At 35.8% G+C, this 20,726-nt stretch overlaps 1 protein-coding gene across 4 annotated transcripts in view; it reads right to left on the reverse strand.

Annotated features, from left to right (window-relative positions):
* LOC113236987 (calcium uniporter protein, mitochondrial) overlaps nt 1–20,726 on the reverse strand; it is a 148,747-nt gene that overhangs the window by 1,971 nt on the left and 126,050 nt on the right. For all 4 annotated transcript variants that reach the window (XM_026473223.1, XM_026473224.1, XM_026473225.1 and 1 more), the window contains 5 exons: nt 13,745–13,866; nt 11,443–11,598; nt 2,489–2,650; nt 492–695; nt 43–150 (listed from right to left, as the gene is read on the reverse strand). In XM_026473223.1, coding sequence (XP_026329008.1) covers nt 43–150; nt 492–695; nt 2,489–2,650; nt 11,443–11,598; nt 13,745–13,866 — 752 coding nt within the window. The remainder of the gene's footprint in view (nt 1–42; nt 151–491; nt 696–2,488; nt 2,651–11,442; nt 11,599–13,744; nt 13,867–20,726) is intronic.

Consider the following 20,726-nt stretch of genomic DNA (forward strand, 5'->3'; position numbering starts at 1 on the left):
ATACAATAAAGTAAATATTATTGGCTTCAAGTCAAATCGTACCTGTTCTTTCAAATAATTGTACTGATTAATATCGAGGCCGATCTTCTTTGCCTTTTTGTGCAAAGTCAGTAGGTGCTGCCTGTCCTTCACATCCGGCAATATGTACTCCTGAAATGAAAAACTTCACGTTAGCTCCTAAACCTTTCCAAAAAAGTAGAAATTGTGCGTGTTGAATCACTCAAGGAAATAAGAGCAAACACCAAACTGTAATAATAATGATGTTGACAAACTTAATTAAAATTTTCGTAATTGAATTCGTGTTCTAAAGCTTTGCGGCGTAATAGATAGAAGGAATATTAGCAAATTATTCTCGACTAGAGAAAATTACACATTTTGAGAAACTAATATCAAATTATACGGTTTGGTACATAACTTTGTATAAAATATAATATATGTACATGTTATTAATAAAACACTCAAATCATAAGTTGTATGTACTGTGATAATACCTGTTTAGTAAGCACGAAGTATGCGTATGCAGCCATTGCTGTTCCATACGTAACGAAGTAGGTGACCGGCTCCATGATGTCCCATGAGTACTCCCACCACGTCAGTCGAGCTAATACGCCGAACTGTACGCCCATCAAGCCGAGACCGACCCATGTGAGTGCTGATGTACGTCTTGAAGTTTCTACTTCCAACGACTGGAATTTCTATGAAACAAACGTTATCATCATTACATATCGAAAATCGAAATCGACTGCTAATCTTAGGCTTCCACAAGGGCACGCCACTATCTTAAAGATTTTTTTTTATAATATCAAGTGACGGGACAAACAAGTCGTGCGCCTGATGGTAAGTTACACGCGCGTCCATAACATTTGCTAAGTCACACAGAGCTTTAAATCGCAAAGATCTGAGGGGCGCTGCCACTGCACCCCTCACCCTAAGACATGAGTTGATAGTCCTAGATTAGCCTGTATTTCACCCGCACCCTTACCCTTCAAAATTGGAACGCAGTTATGCTCACATTACTGCTCGGCGGCAGAACTACGTAAGGTAGCAAGTACTTCGTTAGACGATTTTCTACGCCTGTCGCGAATTATGTCGCGATTTATTATTAGTTTTGTAATATCAAGCATTAATAAATTTAGTCTGTTATGATACCTAAGAGTAGGGAAATAACAGGGCAGTACAGGCATCTCAAATGAAGGTGAGATATCAGGCGTCTGCTGGGAGAGCAGCGGTTGGTAGGCAATATAGTTGGTAAGTTTGCACAATGTTTATTACTAACTTAGATACAGTATTTGTTGACTAGACAGCCTAAAGATAGAGTATGACGAATCAGTAACAGAATAAGAATGAGACTGCCACTTGTACTAAAGGTATAAGGGGGCGTGAAGCGGTGGCAGAGGAAGGGCTGTAGGGTGTGTGTGGAGGCCATCATAGGAGTCAGAGGATCGATATGAGGTCAATTATAGTAGTCCTATGAGTAGAATGAAGTTAGAAGAAATGTAATGGGGAAAGATACTCTATTTAAAGGTTGTTGTGATAGAAAGAATGTCGCATATGTAATTTACATTATAATTGAACCTTAGGCGTGGCGACAACGCCAAAGACTCCAATAGATCTTCATAACCTTGTCGATCCACCTAATGGGAACCTTATGTTGCTCTAACTTTCTAACAATATGAATATGTTAATGATGTGTCTCTGTTGTGTGTGTGTGTGTGTGTGTCTTTGTGCGTGCGTGCGTGCGTGCGTGCGTGCGTGTGTGTGTGTCTGTGTCTGTGTCGGCGTCGGCGTCGGCGTCGGCGTCGGCGTCGGCGTCGGCGTCGGCGTCGGCGTCTGCGTCTGCGTCTGCGTCTGCGTCAACGTCTGCGTCTGCGTCTGCGTCTGCGTCTGCGTCTGCGTTTGCGTCTGCGTCTGCGCCTGTGTCTGTGCGCGCGTGCGCGTGTGCGTGTGTGTGTGTGTGTGTGTGTATGTCGATGTAGTAGCATTATTGTTTTCCTAAATAGATTTAATAATTGAACACAAAAGTTTACGAGCCAGCGATGACCTACGGCACCGAGACGTCGTCACTTACCAAGGGCCTCATAAAAAAACTCAAAGTCATTCAACGAGCTATGAAACGAGCAATGTTCGACATTACGCTACGTGATCGAATCAGAAATGAGAAGATCCGTAGAAGAAAGAAAGTCACCGATATAGCTCGACGGGTTAGCAAGTTGAAGTGGCAGTGGGCAGGGCACGTAGCTCGTAGAACGTCGGCCGTTGGGGCAGAAAGGTTCTCGAATAGAGATCACGAACCGGAAGGCGTTCATTCGTGGGACGTCTCCTTACTAGATGGACGGATGACCTGGTAAGGGCGGCGGGTAACCGACGGATGCACGTCGCGTCCGATCGGCCAGTCTGGAAATCTTTTGGGGAGGCCTATGTTATGCAGTGGACGTCTTCCGGCTAATAGGATGATGACGATGACGATGATGATGATTCAATAACTTACCTCTTCCAGTGGTGCTAACTCAGTGGACAGTTTTTCAAGTTGACCACGTAGTTCCCTTTCTTTCCTAATCTGATGCTCGCGGACGTTCAAGGCTTCGTATAATTGGTTGACCAAATTTCTAACATCGCTCAGTCGCGTTATCTCTTCGCTGCTCAGGCGTTCCTGAAAATTGACATCACTTTCACATTAATGGAATAGGCCGCTAATCGTCAATGACTTGAAATCAAAAGTATTTGATGCAATAATTGGTACACATGGCATGAATGATCTGCCGCGTTCTTTATTTCGATAGAGTATTTGCAACAAGAGCGTTTTAGACACACAGTTCGTCCGCTCCTGTTTGTAGACAAACTTCTACCTAGCATGATATTGACAAAATAATATAATAAGTACGAAGCTTTAGTTTTCGGAGAGGAGCTGCTGTATCTTTGTGATGTCCTATCAATAATAATAATAGGTTTTGTTTTTATGTGGTTTTCTTCCACTGGTGGTAATGTACAAAACCTTGAAGTCGAATAACTGATGTCCTACCTTTTTAAATATATTCCCACCTGTCAAGGTTCCGAAGTCAATGTCTAGGAGAGTTAGCCCGTAACTTGGGCGAGTCGTACATAATACATTAGGTTTCTGTTTCTCGCTCCTTTATATTATGTCTTGGTGGATATTTGAACACCTTTTGCAGTAAGAAACTTTAATGCTAAATTATGTTCAATTCGGTTACTGAAAGTGTAACTATAAAATAAATACATAAAGAGAGATACATTTTGAGTTTACGGTAGTTTGGAAATAAAACAATTTTGTCGTATATAAATCGCGTATTAGTTAGCGTAGCCGAGTTAGCGTTGAACATGGGACCTGTGAAGGGTCCAAAACGTTGGTTTGTTTAAAAAAACAAACATACATGGTTTAGATCCGAAAACAAGTTTCATTTCCAATTTGTACCCCTCGCGAAAACCTAAGAACTCGATATTTAGGACAGCTCGTAGAAAACAAATGCAACGTCAAAAATTTTAGTCACGAAGTGAAATTATGCGCTTTTCTGAATATATTTTAGAGACGTGACCTCCTTGCCGAACGCAAAGATCTTTTAGTATCTGTCCATGACAGCAAGTCTATCTTAAAGATTTATTTTATTAATTTGAATTACGTTTGTCTTTCCTATTTTGTTTTGACGTAGGTTAAAACAATACGTGATACAATTAACATCTAATTTAGTATTAACATACAACGATTATCAATAAATTAAATTTTAGCACCCAATCTAAAGACTTGTTATTATATTAAAACCGCCGTGGGAGTTAAGTATGTAACCAAATGCACGAAATCATTTTGTAAACAACTATGTATCTATTCATTTTATAAACATCTATATATCTTTACGGTTTCCTTTATCTTATAGCTTTTTAAGTATCCTACTGCTGAGCAAATCTTCACTATTGAGACTAGCTGTTTCCACTAGCGTGTGTACGCACTCTGAAGGTAGCTTGGTTTTTTTTTGTGAGTCTTCAATCGTGTACACTACGACGTTGTTTCTGATAGCTTAAGGTCTATGTTAGAGTGCATCATATCACATTTTAGTACTGATTCCTACGTAAATGAAAAGTATACACACATAAAGTATACAAAGTATAAGTAAGCGTTGACGCGAAGACTAGCGATGCGCGACTTTGAATGTTTTTAATACTAATCATTGGAAAGATTACTAGATTATTAGAGGACTAGATTATTAGACGAGTATCGTTGTCCTCTATGGATAAGTAATGAATGATCATCCAGATCATTCGTATACGATAATTAGTAAGTTACTAATTTGTCATTTAAATAACAGGATTAGTAATTAATAACGAGTCAAATATCGAAATCATTCGCAATCGCGCATCACTAATGAAAACGAAGTTTGAATTTGATTTTGCACGGGGACGTGCATCTTCGATCGCTTTCGCAGAGAGTATACCACTTTTTTTATATAAATCACTTCAGCCTCTACATCTTCTTGCTCTTATAGCTAACTGTAACTCCAAGTTCAAACTTTAATTCCAATAATGACATTCTTACTTACGCATTATTTTATCATAATGTGATCTATTTTGAATAGGATATAATAACGTTACTATAGTACGATCCACCAGTGTTACAAAACTTATTATAGTGCGGAACTTTGTATTTTTTTATAAAATTCCTCCGATTGTTAAACACTTGGGTTTTTTTATATTCATTGTCCAATAGATTACGCTAGTTTCTGTCTTGTCTGTCTAATAACTGTATTTAAAGTAGAATTCCCATTAAAAATGGCACTGTTTACCGAAATTAACTATGCTTGTATGTACAAACGATAGAAAATGTATTTACTGACAATTAGTATACAGTACCTAACCATGTATCAAATAAAGGAAGTAGTAATATGTACGAAATAAAATAAGTAGTAACCACAATTTTAATGCGTTGTAGGTACGGACAGATACGTCATAAGACCAGCTGAGCGACAAGCGCGGTCGACTCGCTCCACTCGCCGTGAATATGAATGAATATTTGATCCCGGTCTGCGATATTTTGCTAGAAAGTTTAATGCTTTCTCATCTAAATTAGGCACTATATCCATGTACATCAGTTTTAAAACAAGATAAATAGGTTATACATTTTTAAAAGAATCTCATGACTTTTTTATTTAGTACGGATTAAAACCGAAATCGCGTTTATAGTTTTCCGATATTTTAACATTAACTGAATAAAAAAATGCTTTTATTTTGTAACTAGAAGATCAACAGTGTGTCAAGCTTGACATTTTTAACATTTCAACTGTATACCGCTTAAGATAAGAACGGTCAAAAGTCTAAAGTGTCTCGTTTGATGTAGTTTTGACTCTACCCTGTACAACACTAACCACCGATTTTTACAACGCAATAAGTATGGGCGGACGTGTTACACGATCAAATTAGCGACTGACGCAATTAAGTGTAAATATTTAATCTCAATCTCCGAAAGTTTGATTTAAAAAAATCTAACGCAACCTCGTTTAAATTGGACATTACTATATTTCACATTTATGAAGAAAGGCAATTGTGTTGGCAACTTTAAAAAAATGTTAAATTAACACAAATACTGTCTTGTTTTTCTCTTTTTCACTATTTTGACATGTAGTTACAGTTTACAATTATTATCATTAAAACTGACCCAAAAATCTATCACCGCCATTGACCTACTAACAAATGGACGATGGGTCTAATACAAAAACCACGACAAAAATGTCCAAAGTTAACCTACATAAACGTGGTAACATGTAGAGGAATATAAAATAAATGTATTAGTAGGTAAATGATCATCGCGTTTCAATTACTGACTGACTCGTTAATCCACATGTGCACGCGCAATCGATTAAAAACATATTATGTTACACCTAATTTAGTCTGTTGAAATGCATGTGAGTAAACATATACTCCATGGGGTAAACGCATAATAAAATATTAATAATATAAAATAAAAAAATATAAAATTAAACCCTCAATATGTTTGCATACCTAATGTTTGGCCGGACACAGTGAAACTACACTTATATTAATATTTATTTACATATTTATATGTAGTCAGTTATCACTTTTAGTTATCACTTAAACGTAATGCAATTGTTTACTGTTTACGGAAAGTGCTTTGCGAAAGAAGAAATCTTAGCTTATATTATTACGTGTTGTTTTTTAACTATTACAGTGGTTACACACGGCCGACTTTTAACAGCGATGCAAACGCGCGTTTCATCGCTACTGTTGCGATTTATAGGCGATTGCAACGATACAAACACGCGTTTGCATCGCTGCTAAAAGTCGTCGTGCGTAACCGTTCTTATATAAACTATTTACTAGGCTACCTAAGAATCATTGAATCTGTTCAGTTAAATCTTCCTTTATTTTTTCTCCATTTTCTAATTTTAAATCTGAGAGGACGAAAAAAATAAAGGAAGTTTAAATCAGTCATCTGACGTGATCCTTTGACATGACGGTCGTTGGTAGGGTTGCCATGTGAAAATAAGCAGTGAAGTTGACGGTCAATACTTATAAACGAGCGCGCTAGGACCAGAGGAGCTTTTGGTGTAAGTTGTTTGGAAAGTGAAGACGTAAGTGCGGCAACGCTCTCTGTGAACTTATCGGGTGCCATTTAAAATCCGTTAATCTGATCCACCTTTTGTCTTTCGAACTAGTTACTGTAAAAGGTGAATAAATGAATTAATTGCAATCAACTGACGTTATTATTTCACCGCCAGCTGAACGAATTGATAACGAAGTTTTTGTAGTATTATCGGCCAATTATCAAGTAATTCCTGACTAAATCAGCGACGATAGTGTTTCCCTCAACGTCACCCTTACGGCCTTACTCCGAAATATATATTTTTAAAGTGTTTTTTAATAAAAAACCACCATGGGACTCAGACATATTAACTAAAATAACGGACAACTCACGTATGTAAGTCGTGTTTTGCTCGACGTGTTTCAAACCAATTCGTGGTCCTTAGTCATGAGATTCCGTGGCAGTGTCTCGACGGAAAGGTTTTTAAAGTACTCCACGAGTTTGTCGTTATAATTGCAACGGCAAAAAGCCGTTAAAACCACAAAAAAAGATCTGCAGCAAGCACACAGAGAAATTCGTAAGGCTTGCTAGCTCGTCCCGTAGTTCAGTTGGGAGGTTTGAGTCCAGTCGGATAGAGAGAAATTTCCTTTGAGTTTGTTCGATTTTTTAAATATTAGTTATAGCAATATACTCATGTTCTTACAATTCAACATCTATACAAACAAAGCAAATTACTTATGTATTGAAATTACTTAAGTTTTCCATAAATTTGTAGCTGAAAAGGCACTTTTATTACACCACGTTTAAAATATTCAAACTTTAAAAATAAACCTTCAAAAAGCTTGCACAGGATGCACATTGGCACTAGAGGTTAAGCATGAACGCAAGTCACCTTATGGCTATGCACTTAACGTAAATATATGAAAAAGTCACATCTCAATTACGCCAAGTCCCGCTTCCGTTTCATGCATATCATGATTATGGTAAACACGGTTTGCGGTCTTCAAAATTACAAGCGGGTCGCGCGATTAAAATTTCAGCTGAACTCGAAATGCGCTCATCCACCTTAATAGTATTACCTACAAGGAAAAAAGTAGGACCGTGTCGTACTTGGTAACGTTCTTCTAGCACAAGTTTATACAATTTAAAACGGTATATCTTCAATAGAGACAGTAATATACTAGTACTTTTTTTTTTCAACTTGGCCGCACATACTTTCCTTCAATAACTTTCCTTTCTCTAAAAGATCCAAAGTACAAATGCGAGAACAAGGTTGTGCGATTCGCAACAACAGAAAATACCATCGAATTTAAAATGCTCATCACATTTGGTTAAAGGAAATAACGAAACGGAACAATGTCGAATTTCCGAAATAACACTAGGTAGCTGGGTAGCGAGATGAAGCAAATATGCCTTGTGTAACCTTCAAGGATTTTTTAACTGACTACGGCGAAAACAATATTATAATGTATTAAAATACACATTTTATAACGTGTAAACAATAAATGCAAATAATAGATATATATTGGGGTGTACCACAATTAGCTATTACATCTATCTATAGAACAAACCTGAGTGTGGGGGTCGCAGTACTGTAACACAGGGTATCCTAGTACAGACTGTCGCTCGTTACTGGTGGGCCCGAGATGGCGCCTCTCAAAACGGCTGACGTGGAGGTAACCTGTATCCCCGGAAAGTGAAATGGGGTTCGGCGTCTAGTCGAATCATTCACCGTCGGAGTCGGAAGAATGCGAATGCGCACCCGTGACTTCGGCATTTGACGAGGAGACGGAAAACCGTCATGTTTTAGTCGGTAACAGTCCGACATAACCCTTCGCTTCCCCCGGGCGGAGGATATCCATGATTTCCTGACGTAAAAAAGAGGTATCCTAATACAGGTTTCTCACTCTCACAATGGCCTAACACATTGTACGTAAATTCATATAGACCTATCTTAAGATCAGTGCCATTGTGATTGAAAATAAATGATTATTATTTTTCATCATCACGTTTTCTTTTTTATCAACAGTGTTTTCTTTTTTTATTTCAATTACAGTAACCGAAAAAAAATCTAAAGTTCTAGGCTCAACTGTTACAAAACGGTGCACCCCACAAGTCAAAATTTACCGAACAAGTAGATTACATAAATACATGATCAATCCATCAAATTGACACGCGTACATGTATCGACTTGATGACGGTACTGAGTTTAAACCAAAGTTCAAACTCAGTAAAGTTTCTAGCAAACAAAGGATCGTGAAATGTAGAGATGGCGATTTTAATGGGAACACCGCTGGAAGTACGGTTTTAGTAAAATTTAAACGTAAACAAAGTTTCGTTAATGCGAGTGTTGAACGACCGTGCCCAAATTGTGTAAAAGTCTGTCTACACGCGAATGTATTGATTTCTGATTTTCTGGTTTCTTGTTTATTTAAACTTGTCTACACAAACACAGCGGTTGACTATGACAGTCAGTACTATTGTCATTGTCGCATAAAACGTCATACTTTTCATTTATTGATCCATTGTTAAATATTAATTGAATTAATGCAAATATCGTTATAATGAAAATATAGACATACGACGGAATATCGTCCTATTCGGGATATCATCGATATTTCCGTCAACTTTATTGTGCGCACAGCAGAATGGAATTCCTTGCCTGTGTTGTGTTTCCGAGCACATACAACCCGGGTATCTTTAAGATGCGACTGAATAGCCTATTCAGCGAGACCTTTTGGGCGAGGTCGTTCCGTCGCCGTCGTCGTCGTCGACAAAGGCAGGGTCTACCCTACCTCTTCTCCAGGGCTAGGTCAAGAGTCCATTTACTTAAAAAATGAATTAAAAAAAATGTCTCCTTAGAACAAATTGACGTAAATTATAATTTTGACGGAAAAAATATTAACATGGTTCAGAATTTTATATTCTATGTTGCGATGAAGTCATATTCATTTCAAAATTTAATTTAAATTCAATATTAATTAACTAGTCAGAATCAACGATATCTTTGGTCAGCGTAGTAAGTAAGTCCATTAGTATTACAAAAAACAACATGAGGCCCAAGCTGATCTACGAGTATGTAACTGCTAAGTTAATGGAGCCTTTAAAAAAATTTAAGTGAAATCACATAATGTAGCTTAGCAAACAACACCGCTTAAGCAATTTCAAGTAATTTCATAGGAGCGTTAAAAACCTGCATATATTATTGTATAAAAGACTTTTTTACCTATTGTTAGTAATTGTAATAATGTAAATTTTAACCTATTACTAATAATAGGTATTTTTTTTATAAACACCTTTTATACAATAATATGTGCAGGTTTTTCACGCTCCGATAAAATTACTTGAAATTACTTAGATGGTGTTGTTTGCTAAGCGACGATTAGATGTTAGGGCCACTTATTTTCTATAATTGTTAAATAAATTATACAATGAATACTCTCTTTTCTTATTAGATCCAAATTGATCAATAGAATATGCTTGGCTTAATTTGCAAATTTTTAAATCGTGTTTTGTACAAATATGAACTAAAGTTAACCTGAGAAATATTTTATACATTTTATAAAGAGTAAAACCTACTCTCTCCAAATTCATTTGCAGTGCCCTACAGGGTCCATAATGCACTGCTAACTTAGCTTTAAGCTTTTTTTAAGCTTTTTTTCCATCCTATGTAACATTATTGCCAAGGCAATAACGAATTGAATTTTCCTACAAATGTTTTCATAATACGCTTCAAAAAAATCATGCGTACAAACAGTTACAATCTTGTTACTTTCACTTAGATGTATTTGTGTTATTGCTTACAAGCCGATTATAATAACACTGCACGTCACGTTATAAAAGTGGTTTTCGATTAGTATTTTGATGGCAAGTCAAAACCAGCACCCTTACCTACAGTTTAGCGTAGGTAAGGGTGCTGGTGAAATTACAGGCATACGAGACCTGTCAACTTATGTCTCAAAATGACGACTGCAGTGGCGGTGTCGCTCAAATCCTTGCTATTTAAAGCTCTGAGCAGTACTGCAAACTGCTATGGACTGACGGATCGCTTTTTTTATGATACAAAATGACGCGACAAACAAATCAATCGACACGTCTGTTCATAATAGTTGCAATAGCGCTCACAGCTTTAAATCGCAAAAATTTGAGGGGCACTGCCACTTGTTTGCCCTGTCACTTGCTATCACAAAAAAAAGTAAATTCGACTCACGGTCCGATCTTAATAAATAATCTTTGACTTCAGTCGATGCGAGTGAATTTTTTGTATATCGAATACCAAAATAATGCAGTGTTTTTCAAAAATCAGGTCGGTTATCTCACTTTTTAATTTTAATTTGAAAATTAAACATTAGTCGATCGTGTGATCGATTTGTTTTAACTTCCTACTATTGCAGGTTTATCGAGTGGTTCCAGGTTGATTTTGCGTTTTTGTAAATTCCGTAAACATTAGTTGAAAAAGTGTTTGTATTTGTTAAAGTTTTATTTAATCAATGTCAAACTTACAACTTTCAATTTTCGGCTTATTTGCTTTATCTCAAAATCTAACACAAATGCATTTTAATTTTGATTTTTTTTCAAAATGGTTGTAATAAGTCGATGTTTATAAAATGTTAATATAATTGCTGCTTTACGTCTAATTCTTATTTATTTAAATAGAAACTCAACTTTGTTTTTGTTTCGTTAAATCCTATTTAACGAAAAAATGGGTGTGTACATAACATTTGACGTGTTTTGGTTATTTTTGGTATCGTATATAAGTACATAAACACTCGTAAACTAAAGATTTTCGTTGCCCGACAACACAAACATTGATTTGAGAATCAATACTAGACAGTTGTCATTTCAAGGTCAACAAATCTGTCGGGCTTTTTATAAAAGTATGTCTGTAGTTGACTGACCTGCGCAGGACTCTTGACATAATACTCGGTGTCGTTGATGATGAGTCTAAAGTCGTTCTCGAGCAGCGATTCAATAGTGTCGCTCGCAGCGATGCGCACACGCTCATCCGCCGCCAGTGCAGCCGCACGCTCCACGCCGCGGTCTTCCGCCTTGACCTATATATAATAATAATAATAATAATAATAAATAATAATAACGCACACACTCAACATAGCCCCGCACTAGGGAAACCCTGTGTCGCGGGTGTTATAGACACACACATAGACAACCACAAATTACACCCAAACTCACGAGAGAAATAAATGTAGGCCATATAAATTTTTCTCTCGGCCCGGGAATCGAACCTGGGACCTCTGTGTGGCAGTCCGGCATGGTAACCGTTCGGCCACGGAGGCAGTCAAAACCTATAAATTACACAAGTTTTAAAAAAACATTATCATCAATATTTCTAAGTTTCCTTTTAGTCGATATCTTTAGCAAATAGGTGCTTTCCAGAGTCGTTCACTAACGAATAATTAGGTAAGCCGATTAAGAGGTATACAGCACACAACTGATGCTACGAAAGACATTTTTGTACAAGTTGAAGAATATGCTTTCATTATTTTCATTATTATCATAATAATTAATAAAAATTACAAAGAATATCTTAATAAAAGAATCAATGCAAACAAATTGTATCCAAATATAAATTTATATTTTTGTTTTTTTAAAAATTAATTCTTTTCCAGCTAATCGCCCTTGAAATATATATATACATATATATAACATTGTATAATTTCTTTTTTGACAACAATCATCAACTGTAACACTCATTTCACACTCATTCAATAACAATTATAATCTATAAACTTCAGTTTATATAACGCAAACAAACTCGCTTCTTTTTTTCGCTGATTTTTCATATACGAAGTATTCCTTCTTTAAATATAAAATTGATCTACGAGTATACGCCTTGCACGATTTATCTTGACTAAAATCAAGAAATAACGAGACTTTTTGACTTTGACGTTTTAATAAAAACACAATTTCTAATATCAGTACATTATTTTGAGATTTGTTACAGTGGGTGAGGACTGCTCTCCCTTTTTTTTTTTTTTTTTTTTTTTTGACGGGGGGAAATCTTTATGGATACCCCTGAGCCCAGGGAGACTCAGGGGTTATGTGGGGACTCTCCCTCCACACTGGAAGGCCTACCCCACTAAAACCCCCCCGGGTTTCCCTCTCGCCGGTTGAGTCGGCGCCGTGGGATCAGGACTGCTCTCCCTAGCGCTTCCGATATCGGACTGACAAGTACCAAGAGTCGGATTTAACCTTAATATTTATTTAAAAATTCTATACCTCGTAAAAGATATCTTAATTGATAATATATAAAACGATTGTTGTTATAAGCTTTATACAAAATGTACTTATAAAATGTGAATATTATAACATATGTGATAATTATACAAAATTAAGTTATAGAAGTGTATTTAGTGTAAGTAAAAATTCTATTAAATGAGCATGTTCTAACTAAACCTACTGAATAAGAGCCGCAACTAAGATTTCACCTGTGTGAAATTCGTTTGTACAAAACAAACTGATTTCACACTAAACCACCATCAATTAAACCACCAAGGCATCCAGAGTCCAAGAATAATAATTTTGTCGAAATGAAAATTATGCATTGTAAACTATGTTAAGGATAACTATATTAAAAACAACTCTTCCTCCGCATCTCCGGCTTTTAAATTACTCTCTTAGTATCGAAAAACACCAAGGCGAGTCGGGTTTAAACCTATTATTTATAAAAAGTGATATTATGCCACATAAAAATGATCTAAATTGACAATATATTAAATTATTGTTATATAATATGACCTTTATATATTTTTGTTTTTATAAAACGTGAATGTTATATGAAACAAGTATTATATGAAGTAAAATTATAGGAAGTGAAATTGGTCCAAATAAAATTATATTAAATGAACGGTATGTGTTTCGAAATTATTTAATTTTTGTATAAATGAGGCGCACCCAGTTGAAAGTTATATAAGCAAAACATACAATAATGTCGTTGATATTATTTCTTTTGATGCCTAGATATATAATAATAATAATAACAAATTTCTAAAGCAAACCTGACGCGAACCGTGTCATACCGACACGTCGCCACTGTGGCCTACAGCATGTCATGGTCAAAATAAGGAGATGATAGCACCAATGGACACAGTGACAATTTATCCCTAAGTCCCTTTCTTCGAAATTCACCCAGATCTTGTGGGATATTTGTCAATGTCACGTTGAATCAAACTAAAAACTCACTTGCTCTAATAGGTCGCCTACAGTTTGAGAGACGGGCCGCAGAGTGAAGCGACATCGTTCGCGGCGGGACGGCAACGGCACTGTTATCACCGGCAAACCTCGCCGGTACGTCACCGTCACATCTGAAAACAAAGAGAAAACTGGAATATAATTTTCTTTTCAAACCTTGTAGTTCCGTTGGTAGGCACCCTGTAAAAGTACGCCGCAGTAAATGTCCTGAACATACTGGACGTGAGCAAATGCGTAACGATGATAGATGCAACATTAAAAACACGAAACGGTATTTAAATTAGCCTTTGTTAAGGTCTAAAATGTCCCATCTACATACATTACTTAGTACGAATTTATGAATATTAAATTGATTTGTTTATATCCTACCATCACGCATTGAGACTGCAATTTAATGAAATTTGCAGCAGTAGAGCTTCCTTGTGTAAGCGTTCGTCCAGTGAAGTACTGCCACCTTACCTATTTCCGCCACCAAGCAGTTATGTGAGCATCATTGCGGTCCGGTTTAGCAGGGTAAAGGTGCTGGTAAAATTACAGGCACATGGGACTTGTCAACTTATGTCTCGGTGACGGGCGCAGTGGTGGTGCCCATAAGATCTTTGCTATTTAAAGCTCTGAATGGCGCTGCAACTGTTATGGATAGGCGTATTACCACCAGGCGCACGACTTGTTCGTCCCGCTACTTGGTATCATAAAAAAAATACTAACCAGTGGATCTGTTATTTGCAGATGCAAAAATTATGCAGTAATACATAATTTTTGCATTGCAACACATCTTGTTCAAGTCGTCAATAAATAAAGTCTATATTTCATTGAATATCGCATATTATAGTACATAAATCACTATTAATATTCTTCGTGAGTAAACAAGACAAAACACATGTTATGGGCAATGAAACAACGTATGTGCGGCGAGCTACTCGAAATTGTTTCATTACGGACGCAGCCCGATTGTCGATGCGCTCCACTTAACTAAGTACGCTCGCTAACAACTGCACGGTTTAGTACACTTCCCCTGAAAGTTTAAAGTTTGAAACAAACATACTATGTATATACCTCTCTCAAATTGTTAAATCTTGCAGTGCCCTAACTGGGTCCACATGATCACGTGTATATTAAGAAATATCTTTATAACATATGGTGTCAATGAATAAATGAATGTGAATATGAACACTAAAGTAATGAATCGTTGAAACTATTTTGTAATAAAATAATTTAGTTGTGGGGCAGTAACTAATATATACGCAGCCGACAAGACGATAAAAACGTCGCGTTCGTAAATCACACAAATTATACAGCCTTTGTTGTAAAAAAATAAACAGGAGTTTTTCAAAGCATCCTCCAGTACGGTAAAAAAGAACGAAAATTAAGAATAAAAATTAGTAAATAAGGGAAGTAATAGCTTGTTACAAACAACCAGACATCTGACTGTAAAAACATTTAAAGGATTGGTAAGTCAAAGTTTAAATGTGACAAAAAGTCATTTCGTCAGAAATATTGAACGGAGTAAATGAATACTAGATAAAAAAAATTAACTATCAAAAATAAAAAAAACAAAGATTTTATTTTGTCAAAAAGTACTTTTCCACGGCCAGAAAACAGCATCAACCTCCAAAATGAGTGAGTGAGTGCGATAGTGATTAAGAATTTTGCAAAGTGTTTTTAACGTTTCTGTCTGTAATCAGACTAAATATTCAACTAATTTTGTTCACGGCTTCGTTTGCACAGTAAAGAAACACCAAGACTGGCCAATGCTATATAAAGTATAACGCTTCTGAGCTTCTTCTTTCGCAGATTTGCAAGCATTTATACCGTTCAGTGGTTGTAGCTTGGTCGAGCCATGTTACTACTATAAGCGTTGCAAAAAGCATTTAAACAATTGAATTGTAAGTAACCGCCAGATACATCGTAAAAGATAATACGTGTTGTGATGAAACCCAAATACCAAGTTAAAGATAAAAATTTACGAAATAATTGAATATTAATGGCATTTTCTGTTAAAGATTTCCAGCCAACAGACAACTGTCTGTCGGTGCACCACCGTGCAAAGTCTATCGTCGAACTCAATATTACGTATTGTAAAGTATTGATATGGCGTAACAATTGTGACTACGACTGTACAAAATAGTTTGATAAACTTTCAAGTAAACTAATCGCTTGGTAGAAAGAGATGCACCGAAAGTGTTTTAATTCATGAGCTGAGAGCGACATAGGTACTGTTAGACGATGAACTGTAATATTTTTAATGGGTGTCTACATAATCAACGTGCCCTCGTATTTACCCTTGTATAACATAGGATTCAACGTGGGTGTCTTCTCACTACATATAGCAAAGTTGACCTATATAAGGCGTTTCGAAAAAGGCGAATTTCAATGGTTTGATTTTCCCTGTGATTTCAACAACTCTCAGAAAATAGCACGAGTATTTAGACTTCTGAAATTTGATATTTTTTGGATTAAATTCGAACAAACAACTCGTGTAAGTTGGTATAGGAAATTGTCGTTTACGTTATCGTTCGCTACCGCTTATGTTTACCGGGCGCATTGTGTATTCGTACGCACAAGTACGCAGCGCGGGCGCACATGTACTGTCGCTGTAATTGCCCTGTCACTTTCCTAATTATCATCGCTCTGTGTACAACGTTTCTCCACTCTTTGATTTATAGATATCACTTTTGCATGCAATGTTACTTTTTTAATAGTTAACTTTTTGAGATTGATCGCGATTGTCTTGTATTTTGAAAAAGTAAGAGTCAATTTGCATATATGAATACCATTAGAAAGGTTGCTCTATTCATTACTTGACGAACTGTAGATAATGTGGTACCATTTAATTTGAAGTAATGATTTTTATTTCTAAATCAATATGTACTTAACACAAGGACCGACATATTATTAATTTGTTTGAATCGACAGGTATAGCCTTGTAGTGGATTTTTATCATGAAATACATTCTCCACGATGATTATAGAGTCGGCAGATTTAAACATATAAGTAAAAGAAAATAAACAAAGTTTGTTGCTCGTGATGTTTACAAGTCGGAAGATGTGAAGAGAATGATATGGTTAAAAAAGAAGCCATTGTAATTTAGTTGAAACGAATGAATTTGATTTCCATGCTTTATTTAGTCTGTCGATGTATTGATATGTTTTTTAATTTGAATTTGATATAAATTGATTAATGTTGGTTTTTGAATTAAAATATTTATAACTTTTTGGCTTATTAAAACTTAAGAGATATTAACGGCCGCACCACGAGTTATGCTATACTTTAAATCTACTTTTTTTAATGGCGACGTGTGTCGGATATGAAACGAAACTACCCAACGTGCATAACGTACACGATTTAGTATATACATATACAATGACCGAGTGATGGTACACCTGTGTATAGCATTAACCACTTACTACATTTATGCTTTATACTGTATTATTTTTTCATTTTTATTCATATACCTAATTCAATATTTTTGTGCAGCTGTACAAAATTAAATTAATCCATATATAATACACTTATTTTTATTATATTATTTATGAATTACTAAAACACAGTGATAGTGAGTAAAGGCAGCAAAACAGTTATTATATACAATTTGCGTATACGCACCGAGCTACTAACTGACTAACTCTGTGAATAAGAGCCCTTTTCATAAAAATAAATGCATATCAGACGTTTTCTTGCGCGTACCACATTTAAATTTAACATTCTTTTGTAAAGATTTGTTCACCGTAAGGTTTATTTTACCTATCTGAATCAAACAAGGGCGTGACTAGCAAGAACTTTTGCAGTAAAACTCCTTGTGAAAGAGTTCGTCCAGGGAAGTACTGCCACCTTCCCTATTTCTGCCGCCAAGCAGTAATGTCTGCATTATTGCGTTCCGGTTTTGAAGGGCAAGGGTACTGGTGAAATTACACGCACATGGGACTTGTCAACTTATGTCTCATGGTGACGGGCGCAGCCGGGTGCCCGTCAGATATTTACGATTTAAAGCTCTGAGTGCAACTGTCATTATGGACAATCAAACTCATAATTATATTATGATAAAGCAGAGACCCTGAAGTTAATATTATAGAGAATTCCTAACTTCGCTTAAGCTTGTATAAGAATTATAAGAGTATACTAGGACAATTTTCTAATTATGTTGTCTTATTCATAGCTAAAATAACAAAGGAACGCGGCCGATCTCGTTATACGTATCATTTAAATGTACATGCACAAAAGGATGCCGTGTTCTGTTGAAATTAACTTTCGGTTGTCTCTATATAAGGTAACTGAATTTATACAATTGCACTATATGTGTTGTGTTTTATAAAATGGTAGGGATACAACGTAATTGTCTTTATAAGTAACAGAAAACATTTTGGTGGAACCCTAGTTAGGTAGTGAACAATTTTGGGTCACAAGTTGGCGAACTTGGGCTTTTAATAATGCGCCACTTTTGTTCATCAAACATCCGTTTTCACTTCTCATGCTTGTGAACTTAGTTATAGTTAATAAGCAGACTAAAGTAATGGTTTTTGATTATAAGGACTAAAGTACCTTAATTTTTTTAAACTATAATAAACTAATATAAAATTTCAATTTTTTTTTTATAATACCATGTTTTATTATGTGCTCTGAGTTTTTCATTTTCATTCCTCTTAAATAGGATGATGATGATGAAGAAAAAAGAAAATATATCGAGTTTTACGTTTTCGCGACTGCTACACATTGGAAAAGAAAATATTTTTTTTTACATAAATCAACTGACTGATGATGTTACCTTTTTTTTATCTCAGTCAGTCGTGACCACGGGACATGTAAAGGGTCTGAAACGTTGGTTTATTTGAAAAAAAAAAAACGAATATATGCGTTTAGTTCAGAAAAATAGTCTCAGTTCCAATACAAAATATCTCATTTAGGTTAGCTGTTTGATAATATGCTTTGTGTTCTATATACAAATTAACGAAAACACTCAATGGCACAAAAGTAGTTTTTTGCTAGGTTAATTTGACTTATTCGAATAATGCAAAGCAATAAATAATGATACTGATATATATGATGATATATTTGAAAAAAAAAAAAATAAAGTTTACGTCTTCTTCTCGTCTCTTCTCTTACGTCTATCTCAATTTTTAACAACCCATCTTCACCAATTTTTAACAATCGAAATCATGTTACTTGTAATCACAATTATTTCAGGATACTACATACCTGTACGGTGGTCTAGGTATTAGTAGTAGGTAAATAGTAGTAAATATTACTCAAATAAAAAAAAATGCATTTGCTTCCATAACGACTTACCTTCTTTAAATTTCAACACATCACCACTGTTATACATTTGCATATGTATATTATACCGAGTGATGTTTTATGCATTCCTGTTCATTCCAAAGTTTGAGTTGCAAACATAAACCAATCCAAAGCATACTTAATTTAAGAGAGAATAATTTTGCTAAATGTACTCTTTAAAATTTGAGTAGACCGCACAGTGACTGTGAGATGTTTTTCATTATTTTAGTCTGGTGTTAAAAATAAATTATGCACGTTAACATAAATACCTGTCAACTATCTGAAGAAATACTAACAACGAGAAGTAATCCACGTCCATTCCGAAGTTGGGCAATAAGCTCCTAGTAAATATATTTTGGCACGAGGCGCATTTTCGCCGAATTATGACCGTCAAACTCCGCGTGTTGACGACTTGAATAAATTCCCAGAGGGATGGTGCTAGACACGAACTGAATTCTTAAATATTCTTCACTACTTTGTCACTTATAATCTCTTTTCGAGGATAGATAGAGATCATAGTTTCATTTTTATCAAAAGATTGTATAACTTGGGTACAAAATGTTGCTATAAAATGTGTCCTTCCCAAAATGTATTTTTGACATGTAGGATGAAAAAAATTGCGCATCATGCAATGCATTCACTGTTCTTGGAGTACGACAGGGCGCGATTTGCGCGAGAAGCGGTATAAAAACGCAAGAATTGATTTTATCTCGCACTTCTCGCGCAAGTCGCGTTCAGTCGTGCTAATGCTGTTGATTAATCAGTATCAGTACGTCTTAACTAGAATTAATTGTAGGTTAACAAATGGTTTTTGATATGCTCTTCAACACCTAAAAATTTTTGTGTGGCTAATCAAATTACGCTCACATGTTATGACTTGTACGCCAAGAGATAACACCTCCCGACAATTTTGTCAATATTGTCGGACGCCGCCGACGCCAGCTGTGAGCATGACATCGACTGTCATATGATGACAATAACGCTCCTTCAAAGACTGAATATCATACCATTAATCTGTATATAGTCTCCGTACAGTTCCACATGTATGTACAAAATTAAAAGTTCCAATTAAAAATTAAATCTCTCTTCTTTAGATAAATCTGCACAATTTACTACATTCTTGTTTATCTTTATATTATTGGTTCTTCATGGATAAGGATTTAGCTAAAGTAAGTAAGTAGCAGTAGAGCTTTTTATGTAGAGTTCGTTCAGGGAAGTACTGCCACCTTACCTATTTTTTCCGCCAAGCAGTAACGTGAGCATTACTGTATTACGGTTTGGAAGGGTAAGGGTGCTGATGAAACTACAGGCACATGGGACTTGTCAACTTAAGTCTCAGGGTGATGAGTGCAGTGGCAGTGCTCCTTAGATCTTTGTGATTTAAAGCACTGAGTGGCACTGCAGTTTATGGACAGCCGTGTCGCTTACTACCAGGCGCACGACTTGTTCGTCTCATCAGTTGGTATTATTTAAAAAAAAGTAAAATTTTATGACCGTTATTTTAAATTTCATGATGTTTTTACTACCATTGACATCTACATTTTTTCCACGAGTTTTTATTATTCATCCAAAGATCGTAAAAACACAAAGAAAAAATCCTTCTCTCTTAATAGGTAAGAGCGGTAGCCACTTTGAAGTAACAGACGCTGGTTCGAGTTCAGTCAGATCGAAGGAATTTTTATTTGCATTTGTTCGAACTTTG

Source organism: Hyposmocoma kahamanoa, unplaced genomic scaffold, assembly GCF_003589595.1.
Source record: "Hyposmocoma kahamanoa isolate Upper Pololo Valley unplaced genomic scaffold, ASM358959v1 92, whole genome shotgun sequence".
NCBI lineage: Eukaryota > Metazoa > Arthropoda > Insecta > Lepidoptera > Cosmopterigidae > Hyposmocoma > Hyposmocoma kahamanoa.